This window comes from Salvelinus alpinus, chromosome 11 (genome assembly GCF_045679555.1).
Source record: "Salvelinus alpinus chromosome 11, SLU_Salpinus.1, whole genome shotgun sequence".
Lineage (NCBI taxonomy): Eukaryota > Metazoa > Chordata > Actinopteri > Salmoniformes > Salmonidae > Salvelinus > Salvelinus alpinus.
The window spans coordinates 18,349,192-18,369,192 of NC_092096.1; the positions used below are offsets into that span (position 1 = coordinate 18,349,192).

At 45.6% G+C, this 20,001-nt stretch overlaps 1 protein-coding gene across 2 annotated transcripts in view; it reads left to right on the forward strand.

The window, feature by feature from the left end:
* The first annotated feature begins 227 nt into the window (after positions 1-227).
* The window catches only part of pdzrn4 (PDZ domain containing ring finger 4), an 81,005-nt gene continuing 61,231 nt past the window's right edge, over positions 228-20,001 (forward strand). For both annotated transcript variants that reach the window (XM_071331920.1, XM_071331921.1), the window contains exon 1: positions 228-745. In XM_071331920.1, coding sequence (XP_071188021.1) covers positions 677-745 — 69 coding nt within the window. In that variant the 5' untranslated portion in view covers positions 228-676. The remainder of the gene's footprint in view (positions 746-20,001) is intronic.

Genomic DNA, 20,001 nt, shown 5'->3' on the forward strand with positions numbered 1-20,001 from the left:
ACTATACTGTATATGCAAGTAAACACACACACACACACCCAGAGACCCCCCCTCCCCACTCACAGTACCAGCTCAGTATTGTATCAGATCTGAGAATCCTCCCCTTACTCCTCCCCCTAACAGAACAGCCAATGAGCTTGATTATTATTCATGAACCACAGTAGGTGTAGTGATGTGCAGCAAGCCTGACAGAGAGAGGGGTGTGTCTCTACAAGCCCAGCGTGTGTATGAATGTGTGCTCATAGTGACAGAGAGAGAGAGGAGAGAGAGAGGGAGACGAGGGGGAATGAGAGAGAGTGTGTGAAAGAGAGAGAGAGAGAAATAAAGAAGAGAAAAAGGAGAGAGAGAGCAAGAGAGAGAGAGGAGCTGATTGCTTCTTCTATTGACAAACGCAACACACACATAACACACACAACACACACACTCTGAGAGGACTCCCAACACAACACACTTTGCTGGATCCTGGAGCTAGGACGTTAGTATTGGTGTATCGGAGTGTGTGTGTACTGTGGTACCGCTGTGTGTGTGAGGGTGAGAGAAGCGTGTCTTTCTAAGGATACCCTGATGAAAAACGGAGCTGGGTTTTCAGGCAGAGCCCCCTGTGTGATCCTCCGCCTATCTACCCTGGGGGACCCACCGCGCACCGCCTCCGCCTGTCCTCTCCACGACAACTAGAATGGGCTGCAATTTGTGCACTTTACAGAAACGGGAGGAACACTACAAGCTGCTGTATGAGATTGCACAGGTAAGAGAGACTTGACACTGGTAGATGTGAAATGTTTTTCACACTAGAAGATAGGAATGATTCCTATCTTTGCGATTTGGTGGGAACATGTGAGGGTGTTTTCAGAAAAGAAGGAGAGAGAAAGAGAAAGAGAGAGATGATACTTTTAGATTAGAAGGCAAGCAAAGGAGAGAGAAAATGAGACCATTTCTTCTAAGCAGGGAGACAGTTAGTCAGGCAGGCAGAATATGCAGTATTCTCTTCAAAGAGAAAAGGGAGAGAGAAGAGAGAAGGGAGAGAGAAGAGAGAGAGAATAGAGAAGGGAGAGAGAGAAGGGAGAGAGAAGAGAGAAGGGAGAGAGAGAATAGAGAAGGGAGAGAGAGAAGAGAGAGACACAGAAGGGAGAGAGAGAATAGAGAATGGAGAGAGAGAGAGAGAAGAGACACAGAAGGGACAGTTAGTTATTTCTCCTCAGCAGAAGATGTAAGGAACAAGTTCCGTAATTGTCCTCTGCTGGCTTCAGAGGGGTTCATGATGCTCTCACTGCAACTCATCTTTCCCTGCATGCTGTTTCCACGGGAGGATGGGATACTGAGTACATCAAAGCACAACATATGAAATATCGCTGCCTGTTTGTGGCAGTGTGATGTTTGTGTTGTTTGTGGCAGTGTGGTTTCTCTTTCAGTTATAAAACCTTTATAATCAAACAGAGTCTCTTTCAGACACCACTAATGGGTGTTGGGGGATTAAGAGTTGAACCTCTTTCCTTTTGTGTAATCACAACAACAACAACATGTCTCATGGCTTGTATTGTTTTTACATCTGGTTCATTGTTTTAATGGGAAATTATCAATTTAGTGATTCATTTCTTTGATTGTGCTTGAATGGAATGTCAAGAGTTTGGAACTACGGCTACGGTTCGATCGCCATTTTTTACAAAATGGAGTTATTGACCTAGTCTTGTTCTGTTCAATGTTCTCTACTTATACAGTACTCTAAATACCCCAACGCACGCTGTGAAGTTCAAAAGAATTCAAGATAAAAAATAATTGACTTCATTCAAACCAATGAAAGTTGGGAACTGTAGAGTCAATTCTGTTAGAATCGTTATAACCTTATAGAACTGTATAGTTCCAAGCTCTCGATGGGTTGATGAAATAGGAACGGAAGGAACCACCAGGGTGTGAATGTTATTGCGGTGTGGCGCTGAATATCAGTTGAGTAGCAGTTATCCAGTGTTTCTGTCCTCTAAGTTAGATACAGTCTGCCACAACTATATGCCTGAGGAAGCATTTGGCTCCACCCTCCTCGTTCAGTTTTCATTTCTGCTTGTGTCAGCAGAGACCCAGAACAGCACATGAGACAAAACCACTAATTGATAGAAAGAGTAACCTTGGGTTACCAGGTGTCCAAACCTACTCTTTCCCAGAATTCTTTGTGGGTCTGTGTAATCTGAGGCAAATATGTGTCTCTAATATGGTCATGCATTTGTCAGGAGGTTAGGAAGAGACTGGGAGGCCGTCATTGTAAATCAGAATTTGTTCTTAACTGACTTGCCTAGTTAAATAGAGGTTAAATATAATTTAAAAAATAAAAGGAGCTCAGTTTCTACCTCGTTTTGTGAGCGGTGTGCACATAGCCTTTCTTCTCTTGAGAGCCGGGTCATGCATACGGCGACCTTTATCAACAGCAAGTCTCTGCTCACTGATTTTGTACATACATTGGCTTGCGAAAGTATTCACCCCCCTTGGCATTTTTACTATTTTGTTGCCTTACAACCTGGAAAATGCAAAATATTTGTTATTGTGAAACAAACAAGAAATAAGACAAAACAACTGAAATCTTGAGCGTGCATAACTATTTACCCCCCCCAAAGTCAATACTTTGTAGAGCCACCTTTTACAGCAATTACAGCTGCAAGTCTCTTGGGGTATGTCTCTATAAGCTTGGCACATCTAGCCACTGGGATTTTTGCCCATTCTTCAAGGCAAAACTGCTTCAGCTCCTTCAAGTTGGATGGGTTCCGCTTGTGGACAGCAATCTTTAAGTCATACCACAAATTCTCAAATGCATTGAGGTCTGGGCTTTGACTAGGCCATTCCAAGACATTTAAATGTTTCCCCTTAAACCACTTGAGTGTTGCTTTAGCAGTATGCTTAGGGTCATTGTCCTGCTGGAAGGTGAACCTTCGTCCCAGTCTCAAATCTCTGGAAGACTGAAACAGGTTTCCGTCAAGAATTTCCCTGTATTTAGCGCCATCCATCATTCCTTCAATTCTGACCAGTTTCCCAGTCCCTGCCGATGAAAACATGGTGTTCTCGGGGTGATGAGAGGTGTTGGGTTTGTGCCAGACATAGCGTTTTCCTTGATGGCCAGAAAGTTCCATTTTAGAGTACCTTCTTCCACATGTTTGGGGAGTCTCCCACATGCCTTTTGGCAAACACCAAACGTGTTTGCTTATTTTTTTCTTTAAGCAATGGCTTTTTTTCTGGCCACTCTTCCGTAAAGCCCAGCTCTGTGGAGTGTACTGCTTAAAGTGGTTCTATGGACAGATACTCCAATCTCCGCTGTGGAGCTTTGCAGCTCCTCCAGGGTTATCTTTGGTCTCTTTGTTGCCTCTCTGGTTAATGCCCTCCATGCCTGGTCCGTGAGTCCCTGACCTGTTTGGAGAGCTCCTTGACCTTCATAGTGCCGCTTGCTTGGTGGTGCCCCTTGCTTAGTGGTGTTGCAGACTCTGGGGCCTTTCAGAACAGGTGTATATATACTGAGATCATGTTACAGATCATGTGACACTGATTGCACACAGGTGGACTTTATTTAACTAATTATGTGACTTCTAAAGGTAATTGGTTGCACCAGATCTAATTTGGGCGCTCCATAGCAAAGGGGGTGAATACATCTCTGCACGCACCACTTTTCAGTTTTTATTTCTTAGAATTTTTTCTAATTTCACTTCACCAATTTGGACTATTTTGTGTATGTCCATTACATGAAATCCAAATAAAAAATCATTATAAATTACTGGTTGTAATGCAACAAAATAGGAAAAATGGAAAGGGGATGAATATTTTTGCAAGGCACTGTAGTCAAAGCTTCCCTTAAGTTTGGGTCAGTCACAGTGTTCAGGTATTCTGCCACTGTGTGCTCTCTATTTAGGGCCAAGTAGCATTCTAGTTTGCTCAGTTTTTTGTTAATTCTTTCCAATGTGTCAATTAATTATTATTTAGTTTTCTCATGATTTGGTTGGGTCTAATTGTGTGCCTGTCCTGGGGCTATGTGGGGTCTGTTTGTGTTTGTGAACAGATCCCCAAGACCAGCTTGCTCAGGGCTCTTCTCCAGGTTAATCTCTCTGTAGATGATGGCTTTGTTATGGAAGGTTTGGGAATTGCTTCCTTTTAGGTGGTTGTAGAATTTAACGTCTCTTTTCTGGATTTTGATCATGAGCGGGTATTGGCCTAATTCTGCTCTGCATGCATTATTTGGTGTTTTACGTTGTACACAGAGGATCTTTTTTAAAGAATTCTGCATGTAGAGTCTCAATTTGTTTTTTGGCCCATTTTGTGAATTCTTGGTTGGTGAGCGGACCCCAGACCTCACAACCATAAAGGGCAATGCGTTCTATAACTGATTCAAGTATTTTTAGCCAGATCCTAATTGGTATGTCAAATTTTCTGTTCCTTTTGATGGCATAGAAGGCCCTTCTTGCCTTGTTTCTCAGATCATTTACAGCTTTGTTGAAGATACCTGTGTTGCTGATGTTAAGGCCGAGGTATGTATAGTTTTTTGTGTGTTCTAGGGCAACGGTGTCTAGATGGAATTTGTATTTGTGGTCCTGGCGACTGGACCTTTTTTGTAACAACATTATTTTTGTCTTACTGAGATTTACTGTCAGGGCCCAGGTCTGACAGACTCTGTGCAGAAGATCTAGGTGCTGCTGTAGGCCCTCCTACAGGGGACAGAAGCACCAGATCATCAGTAAACAGTAGACATTTGACTTCAGATTCTAGTAGGATGATGCTGGGTGTTGCAGACTGTTCTAGTGCCCTCGCCAATTCATTGATATATATGTTGAAGAGGGTGGGGCTTAAGCTGCATCCCTGTCTCAATCCACGGCCCTGTGGAAAGAAATGTTAAACGCACACTTGTTGTTTGTGCACATGGATTTTATAATGTCCTACGTTTTTCCCCAAACACCACTTTCCATTCATTTGTATAGCAGACCCTTTTTTGAAGTCAACAAAACATGAGAAGACTTAGCCTTTGTTTTGGTTTGTTTGTTTGTCAATTAGGGTGTGCAGGGTGAATACGTGGTCTGTCGAACGGTAATTTGGTAAAAAGCCAATTTGACATTTGCTCACTACATTGTTTTCACTGAGGAAATGTACAGGTCAGCTGTTAATGCAGAGGATTTTCCCAAGATTGCTGTTGACGCATATCCCATGGTTGTTAATGGGGTCAAATTTGTCTCCACTGTTGTGGATTGGGGTTATCAATCCTTTGTTCCAAATATTAGGGAAGATGCCTCTCTCTGTCTCTCTTGCTCACTCTATTTCTCTCTCTCTCTCTCTGTTTCTCTCTCACTCTCTCTTTCTCTCTCTCCCTCCCTCTGTCTCTCTCTCTATCTCTCTCTGTGTGAGTGTGCGGCAGACACTAGACTAGCCCCGCTACCTAAAAGCTGTTGCTAATGACTATTTTCACGCTGCGCTGATCGGCGAGCTCATTAAGCTATTTTACTAAACGCTCCTGTGCTTTAATTGGGACGAGAATGTCTCTTTTGTCTGCCTCGTCGGGTAACAGGAAGATTAGCCTTGTCAAACTCAGGCAGGCCAGGGCCCACGGTGTGTCCTTTGGGGCATCTCTAGGCTACAGTACGACCCAGGAAACGGGCAGCATCTGTCTGAAAAATGACAGTGAAGTCCCTCTCCACTGTTCTCAGATGAAGAGTAAAAATGTAGGACTGGAGGAATTCTGGTGCTGATAGCTAGAATGACAATATTGACTTTTATTAGAGGATGCTGTGTGTGTGTGTGTGTGTGTGTGTGTGTGTGTGTGTGTGTGTGTGTGTGTGTGTGTGTGTGTGTGTGTGTGTGTGTGTGTGTGTGTGTGTGTGTGTGTGTGTGTGTGTGTGTGTGTGTGTGTGTGTGTGTGTGTGTGTGCGTGCGTGTGTGCGTGCGTGCGTGCGTGCGTGCGTGCGTGCGTGCGTGCGTGCGTGCGTGCGTGCGTGGTGTGTGTGTGTATTTACAGTTTATCCAGTACCAGGTAGTACCCCAGCACCTTTAATCCAGACCCAAAATCACCTGGAGTTTTCTGAGCATCAGCACCAGGCATCTTACTGAGAGAAGAGAGAGTGATAGAGAAACGTGCTACTACTCACACTGCTCAGAGGAGTGGATGGGTTCAGATATTATACAGAGGTACCTCAGGGAGATAAGGAACGAGGGAGACAGGGGGATGGAGGGAGATGAGGGAAAGAGAGCAGGGAGGAGAGCGCTCCTAGCACAGTAGGCTGAAAGTGTGTCAGTGTTACTGTGTGTTAGGTAGAGCACAGCAGTGAAAGAGAGGGCTTCTGTTAATCTCTCTCTTTATAGGCCTCCCTCTCTCCATCCTTCTGTCTCACTCACATATCCTCTCACACTCCTTCAGTCTCTCTCCCTGTCACACTCCGTCAGTCTCTATCTCCCTGTCACACTCCTTCAGTCTCTATCTCCCTGTCACACTCCTTCAGTCTCTATCTTCCTGTCACACTCCTTCAGTCTCTATCTCCCTGTCACACTCCTTCAGTCTCTATCTCCCTGTCACACTCCTTCAGTCTCTATCTCCCTGTCACACTCCTTCAGTCTCTATCTCCTTGTCACACTCCTTCAGTCTCTATCTCCCTGCCACACTCCTTCAGTCTCTCTCCCTGTCACACTCCGTCAGTCTCTATCTCCCTGTCACACTCCTTCAGTCTCTATCTCCCTGTCACACTCATTCAGTCTCTATCTCCCTGTCACACTCCTTCAGTCTCTATCTCCCTGTCACACTCCTTCAGTCTCTATCTCCCTGTCACACTCCTTCAGTCTCTATCTCCCTGTCACACTCCTTCAGTCTCTATCTCCTTGTCACACTCCTTCAGTCTCTATCTCCCTGCCACACTCCTTCAGTCTCTATCTCCTTGTCACACTCCTTCAGTCTCTATCTCCTTGTCACACTCCTTCAGTCTCTATCTCCTTGTCACTCTCCTTCAGTCTCTATCTCCTTGTCACACTCCTTCAGTCTCTATCTCCCTGCCACACTCCTTCAGTCTCTATCTCCTTGTCACACTCCTTCAGTCTCTATCTCCTTGTCACACTCCTTCAGTCTCTATCTCCCTGTCACACTCCTTCAGTCTCTATCTCCCTGTCACACTCCTTCAGTCTCTATCTCCCTGTCACACTCCTTCAGTCTCTATCTCCTTGTCACACTCCTTCAGTTTCTATCTCCTTGTCACACTCCTTCAGTCTCTATCTCCTTGTCACACTCCTTCAGTCTCTATCTCCTTGTCACACTCCTTCAGTCTCTATCTCCTTGTCACACTCCTTCAGTCTCTATCTCCCTGCCACACTCCTTCAGTCTCTATCTCCCTGCCACACTCATTCAGTCTCTATCTCCTTGTCACACTCCTTCAGTCTCTATCTCCTTGTCACACTCCTTCAGTCTCTATCTCCCTGTCACACTCCTCATTCTCTCTCTCTCTCTCTCTCTCTCTCTCTCTCTCTCTCTCTCTCTCTCTCTCTCTCTCTCTCTCTCTCTCTCTCTCTCTCTCTCTCTCTCTCTCTCTCTCTCTCTCTCTCTCTCTCTCTCTCTCTCTCTCTCTCTCTCTCTCTCTCTCTCTCTCTCTCTCTCTCTCAATTCAATTCAATTCAATTTGCTTTATTGGCATGACGTAACAATGTACATATTGCCAAAGCTTGTTTACAATGTAAAAATGAGAATCAAAATTGTCAACGGGACAACAGTAACAACAATAACCAAGGGTCAAAATAACCATACATTCAACAATAACAATAAACATACAGTAAAGGACATGTGCAGGTTGATTGGTCTGTCAGACACTGTCCCTCAACTTATGGCAGGCAGCAATGTAGTGCGCTGCCAACCCACAGCTCTCTGCGTCCTCCCCCAACAGGACGGGTAGCCTATCCTCATCAGAGAGGTCTTTGAAACCTTGAATAAGAGTTTCAAATTTGGGGAAATGACACTCTCTAATTGTTTTATATTTTTGACATTTTGTCAGGAAATGCAGCTCCGTCTCAGGTTCTGCTATTGTGCAGTGGTTGCACAGCCTTTCCTCTACAGGGAGCCAGGTTTTCCTGTGTCTACCCTTCTCAATGGCAAGGCTGTGCTCACTGAGCCTGTACTTTGTCAAGGTTTTTCTAAAGTTTTGATCAGTAACCATGGTCAAATATTTAGCCACGGTGTACTGTCGATTTAGGGCCAGATAGCACTGCATTTTGCTCTGTGCTTGTGCTTGTGTTTCCCAATAAGCAATATAGTTTTGTTTTGACTGTGTTGTAATTTGGTTTATCCTGATTGATTGGATGTTCTGGTCCTGAGGCTTCAGTGTGTTAGTAGAACAGGTTTGTGAACTCAGCCCCAGGACCAGCTGGATGAGGGGACTCTTTTCTTTGCTCAGCTCTTGGCATTGCAGGGCTTGGTAGTGATATGAGAGGGTCACTGTATTTTAGATGTTTCCAAAACTTAATTGCTCTTTTTTGAGTTTTTATTATTAGTGGATATTTGCCTAATTCTGCCCTGCATGCATTGTTTGTAGTTTTCCTCTGGACATGTAGGAGAATCTTACAGAACTCTGCATGCAGGGTTTCAATGGGATGTTTGTCCCATTTGATGAAATCTTGTTTTGCAAGTGGACCCCACACCTCGCTGCCATAAAGTGCAATTGGTTCAATGACAATTGGTTCAATCTCTCTCTCACTCTCTCTCTCTCTCTCTCTCTCTCTCTCTCTCTCTCTCTCTCTCTCTCTCTCTCTCTCTCTCTCTCTCTCTCTCTCTCTCTCTCTCTCTCTCTCTCTCTCTCTCTCTCTCTCTCTCTCTCTCTCTCTCTTGCTCTCTCTCTCTCTCTCTCTCTCTCTCTCTCTCTCTCTCTCTCTCTCTCTCTGTGACTCTCTCTCTCTGTGCCTCTCTCTGGCTCTGTCTTTGTCTCTATTTCTCTCGCTCTGTCTCTCTCTCTTTACACTCTATCCGTTGTTTCCAATAATACACTGGTGTGAATCTCATACCACCAGACTTCTGCCACTATTCTGCATCTTTCCTGTTACATGATTAATAGTCCTTTACCCGACTAATTCAACTGTCCACCCTCCACCCACCCCCCTCTGTTATTGTCACACATTCTAACATTTTAACACAATTCCTGTCTGGCTGACCCTGCTATCCTCACCAGCCCTAGACGATTCATGACTGAGGTGTGAATGTTTGTTGGATGTTTGTCTTTTGTCCCACCAGCCTGGCATGTCTTCCTCTCTAGAGAAAACCATCCCAGTCTTCTTCTCCAGGAGGACCTGGCAGAGTCACTGGGATAGTTGTAGGTGTGTTTCAGCTGTTTATCTAGGCTCTCTTTGACCCCTGTTTTCCAGAGAAATGGGAAAGTGTTTTTCTGAAAAAAAGAAAGTAGCCACCAAACCGCCACTGACCGACGAACTGATAGTAACTGACTGATTAACTGATATTAACTGACCGACTGACTGACAGTAACTGACTGACTGACTGACAGTAACTGACCGATGAACTGACAGTAACTGACTGATGAACTGACAGTAACTGACTGATGAACTGATAGTAACTGACTGACTGACTGACTGACAGTAACTGACCGACGAACTGATAGTAACTGACCGACAAACTGATAGTAACTGACTGACGAACTGACAGTAACTGACCGACGAACTGATAGTAACTGACCGACGAACTGATAGTAACTGACCGACGAACTGATAGTAACTGACCGACGAACTGATAGTAACTGACTGTTGAACTGATAGTAACTGACTGACTGACTGACTGTAACTGACCGACGAACTGATAGTAACTGACTGATTAACTGATAGTAACTGACCGACTGACTGACAGTAACTGACTGACGAACTGACAGTAACTGACTGACTGACTGTAACTGACTGACGAACTGAGAGTAACTGACCGTTGAACTGACAGTAACTGACTGTTGAACTGACAGTAACTGACTGTTGAACTGACAGTAACTGACTGTTGAACTGATAGTAACTGACCGAATAACGCGAGGGACTAACTAGCTCCCAGCGAGTTCAGGGCAGTCCCTCGATATCGTCACCTTATAGGGACAGATGCTCTGCCACATGCCCAGTCTGGTCAACAGCATGGAGAGGCCACTCTACCTCTGCACCTCCTACGGTGCTCACAGAGGATCAAACAGAGCAGGGGAAGCTGTGGTCAGACAGTCACATATGGTCACACAACCTGGCTGGAGCATTACCTCATCACAATCAACAGTGGGTTTCTGAGAGAGAGAGAGAGAGAGAGAAGCGTTGTCCAGGTTAGGGAAGGGTTTGGCCGGGGTAGGCCGTCATTGTAAAATAAGAATTTGTTCTTAACTGACTTGCCTTGTTAAATAGGCACTGCCTCTTCACTGCCTCCCTGTCCCCCTCCCTTCCTCACTGCCTCCCTGTCTCACTGCCTCTTCACTGCCTCCCTGTCTCCCTCCCTTCCTCACTGTCTCACTGCCTCTTCACTGCCTCCCTGCCTCACTGCCTCCCTGTCTCCCTCCCTTCCTCACTGCCTCCCTGTCTCACTGCCTCTTCACTGCCTCCCTGTCTCCCTCCCTATCTCCCTCCCTACCTCACTGCCTCCCTGTCTCCCTCCCTACCTCACTGCCTCCCTTTCTCTCTATCTCCCTCCCTGCCTTACTGCCTCCTCACTGCCTTCCTTTCTCCCTCCCTGCCTCACTGCCTCCCTATCTCCCTCCCTGCCTTACTACCTCCTCACTGCCTCCCTGCCTCCCTGTCTCCCTCCCTCACTGTCTCCCTGTCTCCCTCCCTTTCTGCCTCCCTCCCTCCCTGTCTCCATGTGTGTGTGTACTAATCTACACCTAAACCTATTCTTCTTCTACCTGGGAACCCTGCTGCGTTCTCCATCTCCCAAACTGTCAGCCACAAATGTAATCATCCATCTTCCCCTGCCAGAGCAGTTCTGTGAATGATGTCCCTGGCTCAATAAATGTGACGCCCAAGAACAAAGGTGAGGAATGGAAAACATGCCGTTTGATTGATCTGGTGTCCTCCAGCAGCTAGATCAGCCTGACAAATACAGCAGGCTTCTCTCTGGTGATTTCTGAAACGGAGAGACAAGGACATTTACTGGGACGGGTACATGACAGGCAACACTTGTCTGTCTGCTGGCTTGAGTGTAACCACTGGCTTTGAACACACACACACACACACATGCAGTGACACACACACACGCACGGACACACACAAGCACGGACACACATACACATACACAAGTGTATACATGTAGCAGTATAATAAGAGTCTGGTAGCAGCAGATGTGTGCTAAAGTGCAGAGAGTCAGTGCAGGTGGTCAGTCCAGTTCAAGTGTTCATCAGTCTGATGGCTTCTAGATAGAAACTGTCTCTGAGCCTGTTGGTATCAGACCTCATGCTCCGATAGCGGCTGCCCGATGGCAATGTAAAGAACAGCTTGTGGCTGGGGTGTGTGGGGTCCTTGATGATGCTGCGGGCGTTCCTCAGGCACTGTTTCAAGTACGTGTCCTGGATGGCTGGGAACACAGCCCTAGTGATGTACTGGGCCGTCTCTACCACCCGCTAGAGGGCCTCGGGTCGTGGGCGGAGTAATATCCCGTACCAGGCAGTGATGCAGGTCAAGACGCTCTTGATGGTGCAGCGTTAGTATTTGGAGAAGACCCGGGGCGGCATGCCACATTTCTTCAGCCTCTTTAGGAAGCAGAGACGCTGTTGCGGTTTGGGAGACATCCCATGTCTCCCGTGTGGACGGATCTAATGTTCTGCTCTGCTGGAATACAGCTGGACTTTCTCTTTTGAAATCTCTTAGCCAGACCAGTGAATGAGAGAGAACAGCTGACCTCTGTAGAGCCCTTGTCATATATCCTTCCCATGTTGATCTGTTATACAAGACTGCAGTCTGCAGTGTGTATGAAGGACCTGTGGAGCATATTGGATATGTTTCCATGGTAACACTTTATTTGAAAAGGTCCAATTAAATGTTTTTCTACTAACTTGAGATAGACAATACTATATGTTGATTTTAAGGGCAGATTTGCATTGAAGACCCTAAGTTAGTAGTGGTCTGGTACTGAGAAGACCCTAAGTTAGTAGTGGTCTGGTACTGAGAAGACCCTAAGTTAGTAGTGGTCTGGTACTGAGAAGACCCTAAGTTAGTAGTGGTCTGGTACTGAGAAGACCCTAAGTTAGTAGTGGTCTGGTACTGAGAAGACCCTAAGTTAGTAGTGGTCTGGTACTGAGAAGACCCTAAGTTAGTAGTGGTCTGGTACTGAGAAGACCCTAAGTTAGTAGTGGTCTGGTACTGAGAAGACCCTAAGTTAGTTGTGGTCTGGTACTGAGAAGACCCTAAGTTAGTAGTGGTCTGGTACTGAGAAGACCCTAAGTTAGTTGTGGTCTGGTACTGAGAAGACCCTAAGTTAGTAGTGGTTTGGTACTGAGGAGACCCTAAGTTAGTAGTAGTCTGGTACTGAGAAGACCCTAAGTTAGTAGTAGTCTGGTACTGAGAAGACCCTAAGTTAGTAGTGGTTTGGTACTGAGAAGACCCTAAGTTAGTAGTGGTCTGGTACTGAGAAGACCCTAAGTTAGTAGTGGTCTGGTACTGAGAAGACCCTAAGTTAGTAGTGGTCTGGTACTGAGAAGACCCTAAGTTAGTTGTGGTCTGGTACTGAGAAGATAACAGAGGTTCACTCTTTTTGATGTGTTGTGTTTATGTTATGAGTCTCAGTCTCAAGTGGTGCAGGACAACAAGAGAGACAGAGGATGAGGTTTTATTGACTTCTCATCCCCCCATCTCTCCTCTCCATCCTCCATCTCTCCTCTTTATCTCTCCATCTCTCCTCTCCATCCCCCATCTCTCCTCTCCATCCCCCATCTCTCCTCTCCATCCCCCATCTCTCCTCTCCATCCCCCATCTCCCCTCTCCATCCCCCATCTCTCCTCTCCATCCCCCATCTCTCCTCTCCATCCCCCATCTCTCCTCTCCATCCTCCGTCTCTCCTCTCCATCCCCCATCTCTCCTCTCCATCCCCCATCTCTCCTCTCCATCCTCCGTCTCTCCTCTTCATCCTCCATCTCTCCTCTCCATCCCCCATCTCTCCTCTCCATCCCCCCATCTCTCCTCTTCATCCTCCATCTCTCCTCTTTATCTCTCCATCTCTCCTCTTCATCCCCCCATCTCTCCTCTTCATCCTCCATCTCTCCTCTTTATCTCTCCATCTCTCCCCTTCATCCCCCATCTCTCTTCTCCATCCTCCATCTCTCCTCTCCATCCCCCTATCTCTCTTCTCCGTCCTCCATCCTCCATCTCTCCTCTTTATCTCTCCATCTCTCCTCTTCATCCCCCATCTCTCTTCTCCATCCTCCATCTCTCCTCTCCATCCCCCATCTCTCCTCTCCATCCCCCATCTCTCCTCTTCATCCTCCATCTCTCCTCTTCATCCTCCTCTGTCTGAGAGATTTGATGATGAAATTACATGTACTTTTCCTCTGCTTTTATCCCCCATACACGCTGGAGGACTGAGTGTGTGTGTGTATGTGTGTGTGTTTGTGTGTGACCTTTTAATCTGTGTCTAACCTCCCTCTCAGACTTGACCCATGGTGAGGTACTCATCAAAACATGTTTTTATCAGCCACCTTTATCTCTGTCATCTCACTGCAAATACTAGCTGTATTTTTGAAGACGTGTTAGTGGGAAAAGGAATGAGAGAGGCGGTGAAGGGAGAAACTGTTGTCAACACATCCTCTCTGGCCGTTCTACCCACATCTTTACACTGATAACAACTAAAGTGTGCGTTGTGACTAGTCTGCCATTGTGTTGTGACTGTGTCTGGTGTGTGTGTGTGTGTGCACGTGTGTGCACGTGCATGCATGCATGCAGATGTGTGTGTGTCTCAGTGTGTGTGTGTCTCAGTGTGTGTGTGTCTCAGTGTGTGTGTGGGTGAGTGTTGGTGGGGTAGTTAGTTAGTAAATGCATGGCATAGTATGCACACAAATGACTCCTTGACTTGCAACAGCTTGGCTTGGGGACTTTGAACATTGAGCAAAAACACAGGGACAAGGAAGCATATGTAGCTGTCTGTCTATCCATCTGGGACCAGGCCGTACTAACCTTAACCCGGTACTAACCCTATCCCGGTACTAACCCTATCCCTGTACTAACCCTATCCCTGTACTAACCCTAACCCTGTACTAACCCTATCCCGGTACTATCCGTAACCCTGTATTAACCCTATCCCTGTACTAACCCTAACCCTGTACTAACCCTATCCCGGTACTATCCGTAACCCTGTATTAACCCTATCCCTGTACTAACCCTAACCCTGTACTAACCCTATCCCGGTACTATCCGTAACCCTGTACTAACCCTATCCCGGTACTAACCCTATCCCGGTACTAACCCTATCCCTGTACTAACCCTAACCCTGTACTAACCCTATCCCGGTACTATCCGTAACCCTGTACTAACCCTATCCCTGTACTAGCCCTAACCCTGTACTAACCCTAACCCGGTACTATCCGTAACCCTGTACTAACCCTATCCCTGTACTAGCCCTAACCCTGTACTAACCCTAACCCTGTACTATCCGTAACCCTGTACTAACCCTATCCCTGTACTAACCCTATCCCTGTACTAACCCTATCCCTGTACTAACCCTAACCCTGTACTAATCCTAACCATGTATTAACCCTAACCCTGTACTAACCCTATCCCTGTACTAACCCTAACCCTGTACTAACCCTGACCCGGTACTAACCCTGACCCGGTACTAACCCTAAACCTGTACTAACCCTAACCCGGTACTAACCCTGTACTAACCCTAACCCTGTACTAACCCTAACCCTAACCCTGACCCGGTACTAACCCTAACCCTGTACTAACCCTGTACTAACCCTAACCCGGTACTAACCCTGACCCTGTACTAACACTAACCCTGTACTAACCCTAACCCTGTACTAACCCTAACCCTGTACTAACCCTGTACTAACCCTAACCCTGTACTAACCCTATCCCTGTCCTAACCCTGACCCTAACCCTGTACTAACCCTGACCCTGTACTAACCCTGTACTAACCCTAACCCTGTACTAACCCTATCCCTGTCCTAACCCTGACCCTAACCCTGTACTAACCCTGACCCTGTACTAACCCTGTACTAACCCTAACCCTATCCCTGTACTAACCCTAACCCTGTACTAACCCTAACCCTGTACTAACCCTAACCCTGTACTAACCCTAACCCTGTACTAACCCTATCCCTGTACTAACCCTAACCCTGTACTAACCCTAACCCTGTACTAACCCTGTACTAACCCTAACCCTGTACTAACCCTATCCCTGTCCTAACCCTGACCCTAACCCTGTACTAACCCTGACCCTGTACTAACCCTGTACTAACCCTAACCCTATCCCTGTACTAACCCTATCCCTGTACTAACCCTATCCCTGTACTAACCCTGACCCTATCCCTGTACTAACCCTATCCCTGTACTAACCCTATCCCTGTACTAACCCTATCCCTATACTAACCCTGACCCTATTCCCTATACTAGCCCCACATCCACAGACAAACAGAAGGAGCTTCTCATTAGCACATCATTATGGTCCTAACCAGACAACAGCAGTGCAGGTTTAAATCGACTACTGTATGCAGCAGAGGAAGATGAGGTGACTCCTTTTCTCTCCTCTGGTCTCCTCTGGAGACGAGGTGTGAAAACAATGGGAAAAACAGACCATGTGTCAAATCATGTGGTTTTAATATGGTTTCAATATGGTTTCAATGCTGTTTTAATATGGTTTCAATATGGTTTTAAAATGGATGTAATGTGGTTTTAATATGTTTGTAATATGGTTGTAATATTATTGTAATATGATTAATACGATTGTAATATGGTTTCAATATGGTTGTAATAGGGTTGTAATATGATTGTAATATGGTTGTAATATAATTGTAATATGTTGTAATATAGTTTATATATATTTGTTATGGTTTTAATATGGTTGTATTATGGTTGTAATATTATTGTAATATGATTAATATGATTGTAATATGGTTTCAATATGGTTGTAATAGGGTTGTAATATGATTGTAATATGGTTGTAATATAATTGTAATATGTTGTAATATGGTTGTATTATGGTTGTAATATGATTTCAATATGGTTGTAATATGGTTGTAATTATAACTTCTGTTTTAGGACAAGATTGACCATTATTATGTGAACTGGTGGTATTTACCTATGCTCTTTAAGGATATAATTAGTGTGTAATGTGTTTAATGCCACTGCCTTTGAATTGGCGCGTGGATATTTATTGTGATTGTCTAATACATCAATTCAATCCGTCACCCCAGTTATTGAGATGATTTTAACTGGTGGGTTATATATACTACTATAATGCTTTGCTGCTTGGATAATTCTCTCCAAAAACCAGTTTTTCTATGCATGGTTTTATCAGCATACATTGTGTGTCTGTTCCAGCGTGTTTCATCAGAGTTAGATGGATCAGCGGAGCGTGGCAGGGTGACTATCATAGGATTTAGAGGTGCATATGGCCCAATCAACAAGGGGTAACACCTTCTCTGGGCTGGAGCCAAATGGGGAAACTAGAACATTTATTCAGTGTTAACACAAGGTTAATGTACTACACAGGGGTTAAACACCAAGTGGTGTAATGTGTGTAAGCTGAATTCAGTTATTTATACAGTGGGGAGAACAAGTATTTGATACACTGCCGATTGTGCAGCTTTTCCTACTTACAAAGCATGTAGAGGTCTGTCATTTTTATCATGGGTACACTTCAACTGTGAGCCGGAAAAATCCAGAAAATCACATTGTATGATTTTTAAGTAATTAATTTGCATTTTATTGCATGACATAAGTATTTGATCACCTACCAACCAGTAAGAATTCCGGCTCTCACAGACCTGTTAGTTTTTCTTTAAGAAGCCCCCCTGTACCCATGCTTTGGAAAGGAAAACGGTGGTGTGAAAAGGGAAAAATGTGAACATTCAGTACTGGGACGAAAATGAATCTATGGCAAAGATAATGTCTGCACAACTCTAACATGTTCCCACGGTGATTTATTGACACACATAACACAATGTTGGTGTATTGTGTATCAGGTGAATTGTTGTTGCATTGTGAAATATTGTAGAAGCTAGATTCTAAGGATGGCTGTTGGAAATGACCACACGCTGGACACACTGTAGAGCAACCCTTCAGCTTGTTAGTTCAGTGTGTTTGTCTACCTCTTACATGAATCTTCCAGATACAGCATGAAGGCCTATGTGATTTCTTCTTCGTTGTGACCGTGTGGAATAGATAGACTGGAACATACAGGTATCAGTGTGAATAATATAAAGCAGGGTTGAATGTTGTTGATCCCCAGATGACATCTGAGACATGAATCCACACACACCTCACCCCCCACGCTAACACTGTCACTGAGGTGTGACCTGCTGGAGTGTGGACTGAGTTAGAGGAGGGGGAGGTTTGAGTGAGAATAGGGGAGAGGTCACACACAAAGAGATTGTAAGGAATAAGTGTGTGTGTGTGTGTGTGTGTGTGTGTGTGTGTGTGTGTGTGTGTGTGTGTGTGTGTGTGTGTGTGTGTGTGTGTGTGTGTGTGTGTGTGTGTGTGTGTGTGTGTGTGTGTGTGTGTGTGTGTGTGTGTGTGTGTGTGTGTGAGGGGGGTCGTGAAGTCAAGGCAGGATAGGGCACAAGTCGTTTCGCTCCACAGGTCACAGAGACCCCCTGCTCCTGTCCTGATAAGACCAAGCTGAAAGGCCACGATGGGGACAGTCCTTCCCCTCCCTCCATCCCTCCCTCCATCTAGATAGACTAGGCGTGGACAGTCCTTCCCCTCCCTCCATCCCTCCATCTAGACAGACTAGGAGTGGAGGAGGAGACGATAAGGATTCTGAATGTAGAAGCAACAAAGCCAGCCTCTGGCAATTGGAAAGGCATTAGCATGACACAGTACGTCTTTTAACAGCAGTGTAAAACTGTCAATCCTACATGAAGGCAACAGACAGAAGAGGTCCTATCAGGCCTTATCAGAGCCTCTGTGGTTACCATAGTCACTCAGGGCCAAGTCGGCTGCCATGAGATGTGACTGGTTGACTGAATGACTGACTGACTGACTGACTGACTGACTGACTAACTAACTAACTAACTAACTAACTAACTAACTAACTAACTAACTAACTGCTGAACTGTTGTGAATGACTGGTTAGAATGACTGCAGGGACAGTATTTGTAAAGTATCTCAGAGAAGGAGTGCTGATCTATGATCAAGTCTTTCCCTGTCCATTCATAATGTAAAAAGTCAACATTATCCTAACCTAAATCACCACTCCTATTCTGAGGCGCTTTATGAATCCCGTCCCAGGACTGATATTTCTGTGTGTTTCTGTGTGGCTGTGTGTTTCTGTTCACAGTGATTCTGTTCCGTATGGAATCTGTGGGGGTTGGAGGTGGCTGTGTGTTTCTGTTCACAGTGACTCTGTTCCGTATGGAATCTGTGGGGGTTGGAGGTGGCTGTGTGTTTTTGTTCACAGTGATTCTGTTCCGCATGGAATCTGTGGGGGTTGGAGGTGGCTGCGTGTTTCTGTTCACAGTGACTCTGTTCCGTATGGAATCTGTGGGGGTTGGAGGTGGCTGTGTGTTTATGTAGTATGTAACCCTAAAGCTTTGCCGTGTTATTCTGGATGTGATGTGACCAACAGTAGCCCATTACTACCATCACACCCTTCAGCCCACCACCCCCACATCCCCAAGTGTGGCTCCTCACTTATCAGTAACCAGACTCCACGTCTCTTGTCCGTTCCCCTCTGGTGCCCCCGTCTGTCCGTCTGCCCGTCTGCCTATCAGTGCCAAAATAATGCAGATTTACACAAGCCACCCTTGGAGATGAAACCTGTGTGTGTGTGTGTGTGTGTGTGTGTGTGTGTGTGTGTGTGTGTGTGTGTGTGTGTGTGTGTGTGTGTGTGTGTGTGTGTGTGTGTGTGTGTGTGTGTGTGTGTGTGTGTGTGTGTGTGTGTGTGTGTGTGTGTGTGTGTGTGTGGCTGTGTGTGTGTCTGTGGCTGTGTGTGTGTCTGTGGCTGTGTATGTGTGTGTGTGTGTGTGTGTGTGTGTGTGTGTGTGTGTGTGTGTGTGTGTGTGTGTGTGTGTGTGTGTGTGTGTGTGTGTGTGTGTGTGTGTGTGTGTGTGTGTGTGTGTGTGTGTGTGTGTGTGTATTTACAGTTTATCCAGTACCAGGTAGTACCCCATCACCTATAATCCAGACCCAACATCACCTGGAGTTGTCTGAGCATCAGCACCAGGCATCTTACTGAGAGAAGAGAGAGTGATAGAGAAACGTGCTACTACTCACACTGCTCAGAGGAGTGGATGGGTTCAGATATTATACAGAGGTACCTCAGGGAGATAAGGAACGAGGGAGACGGGGGATGGAGGGAGAGGAGGGAAAGAGAGCAGGGAGGAGAGCGCTCCTAGCACAGTAGGCTGAAAGTGTGTCAGTGTTACTGTGTGTTAGGTAGAGCACAGCAGTGAAAGGGAGGGCTTCTGTTAATCTCTCTCTTTATAGGCCTCCCTCTCTCTCCATCCTTCTGTCTCACTCACATATCCTCTCATACTCCTTCAGTCTCTATCTCCTTCTCATACTCCTTCAGTCTCTATCTCCCTGTCACACCCCTTCAGTCTCTATCTCCCTGTCACACTCCTTCAGTCTCTTTCTCCCTGTCACACTCCTCTCTCTCTCTCTCTCTCTCTCTCTCTCTCTCTCTCTCTCTATCTCTCTCTCTCTCTCTCTCTCTCTCTCTCATGCTCTCTCTGTCTCTGTCTCTGTCAATTCAATTCAATTCAAGAGGCATTATTGGCATGGGAAACATATGTTAACATTGCCAAAGCAAGTGAGGTAGGTAATATACAAAGTGAAATAAACAATAAAAATGAAGAGTAAACATTACACATACAGAAGTTTCAAAAGAATAAAGACATTACAAAT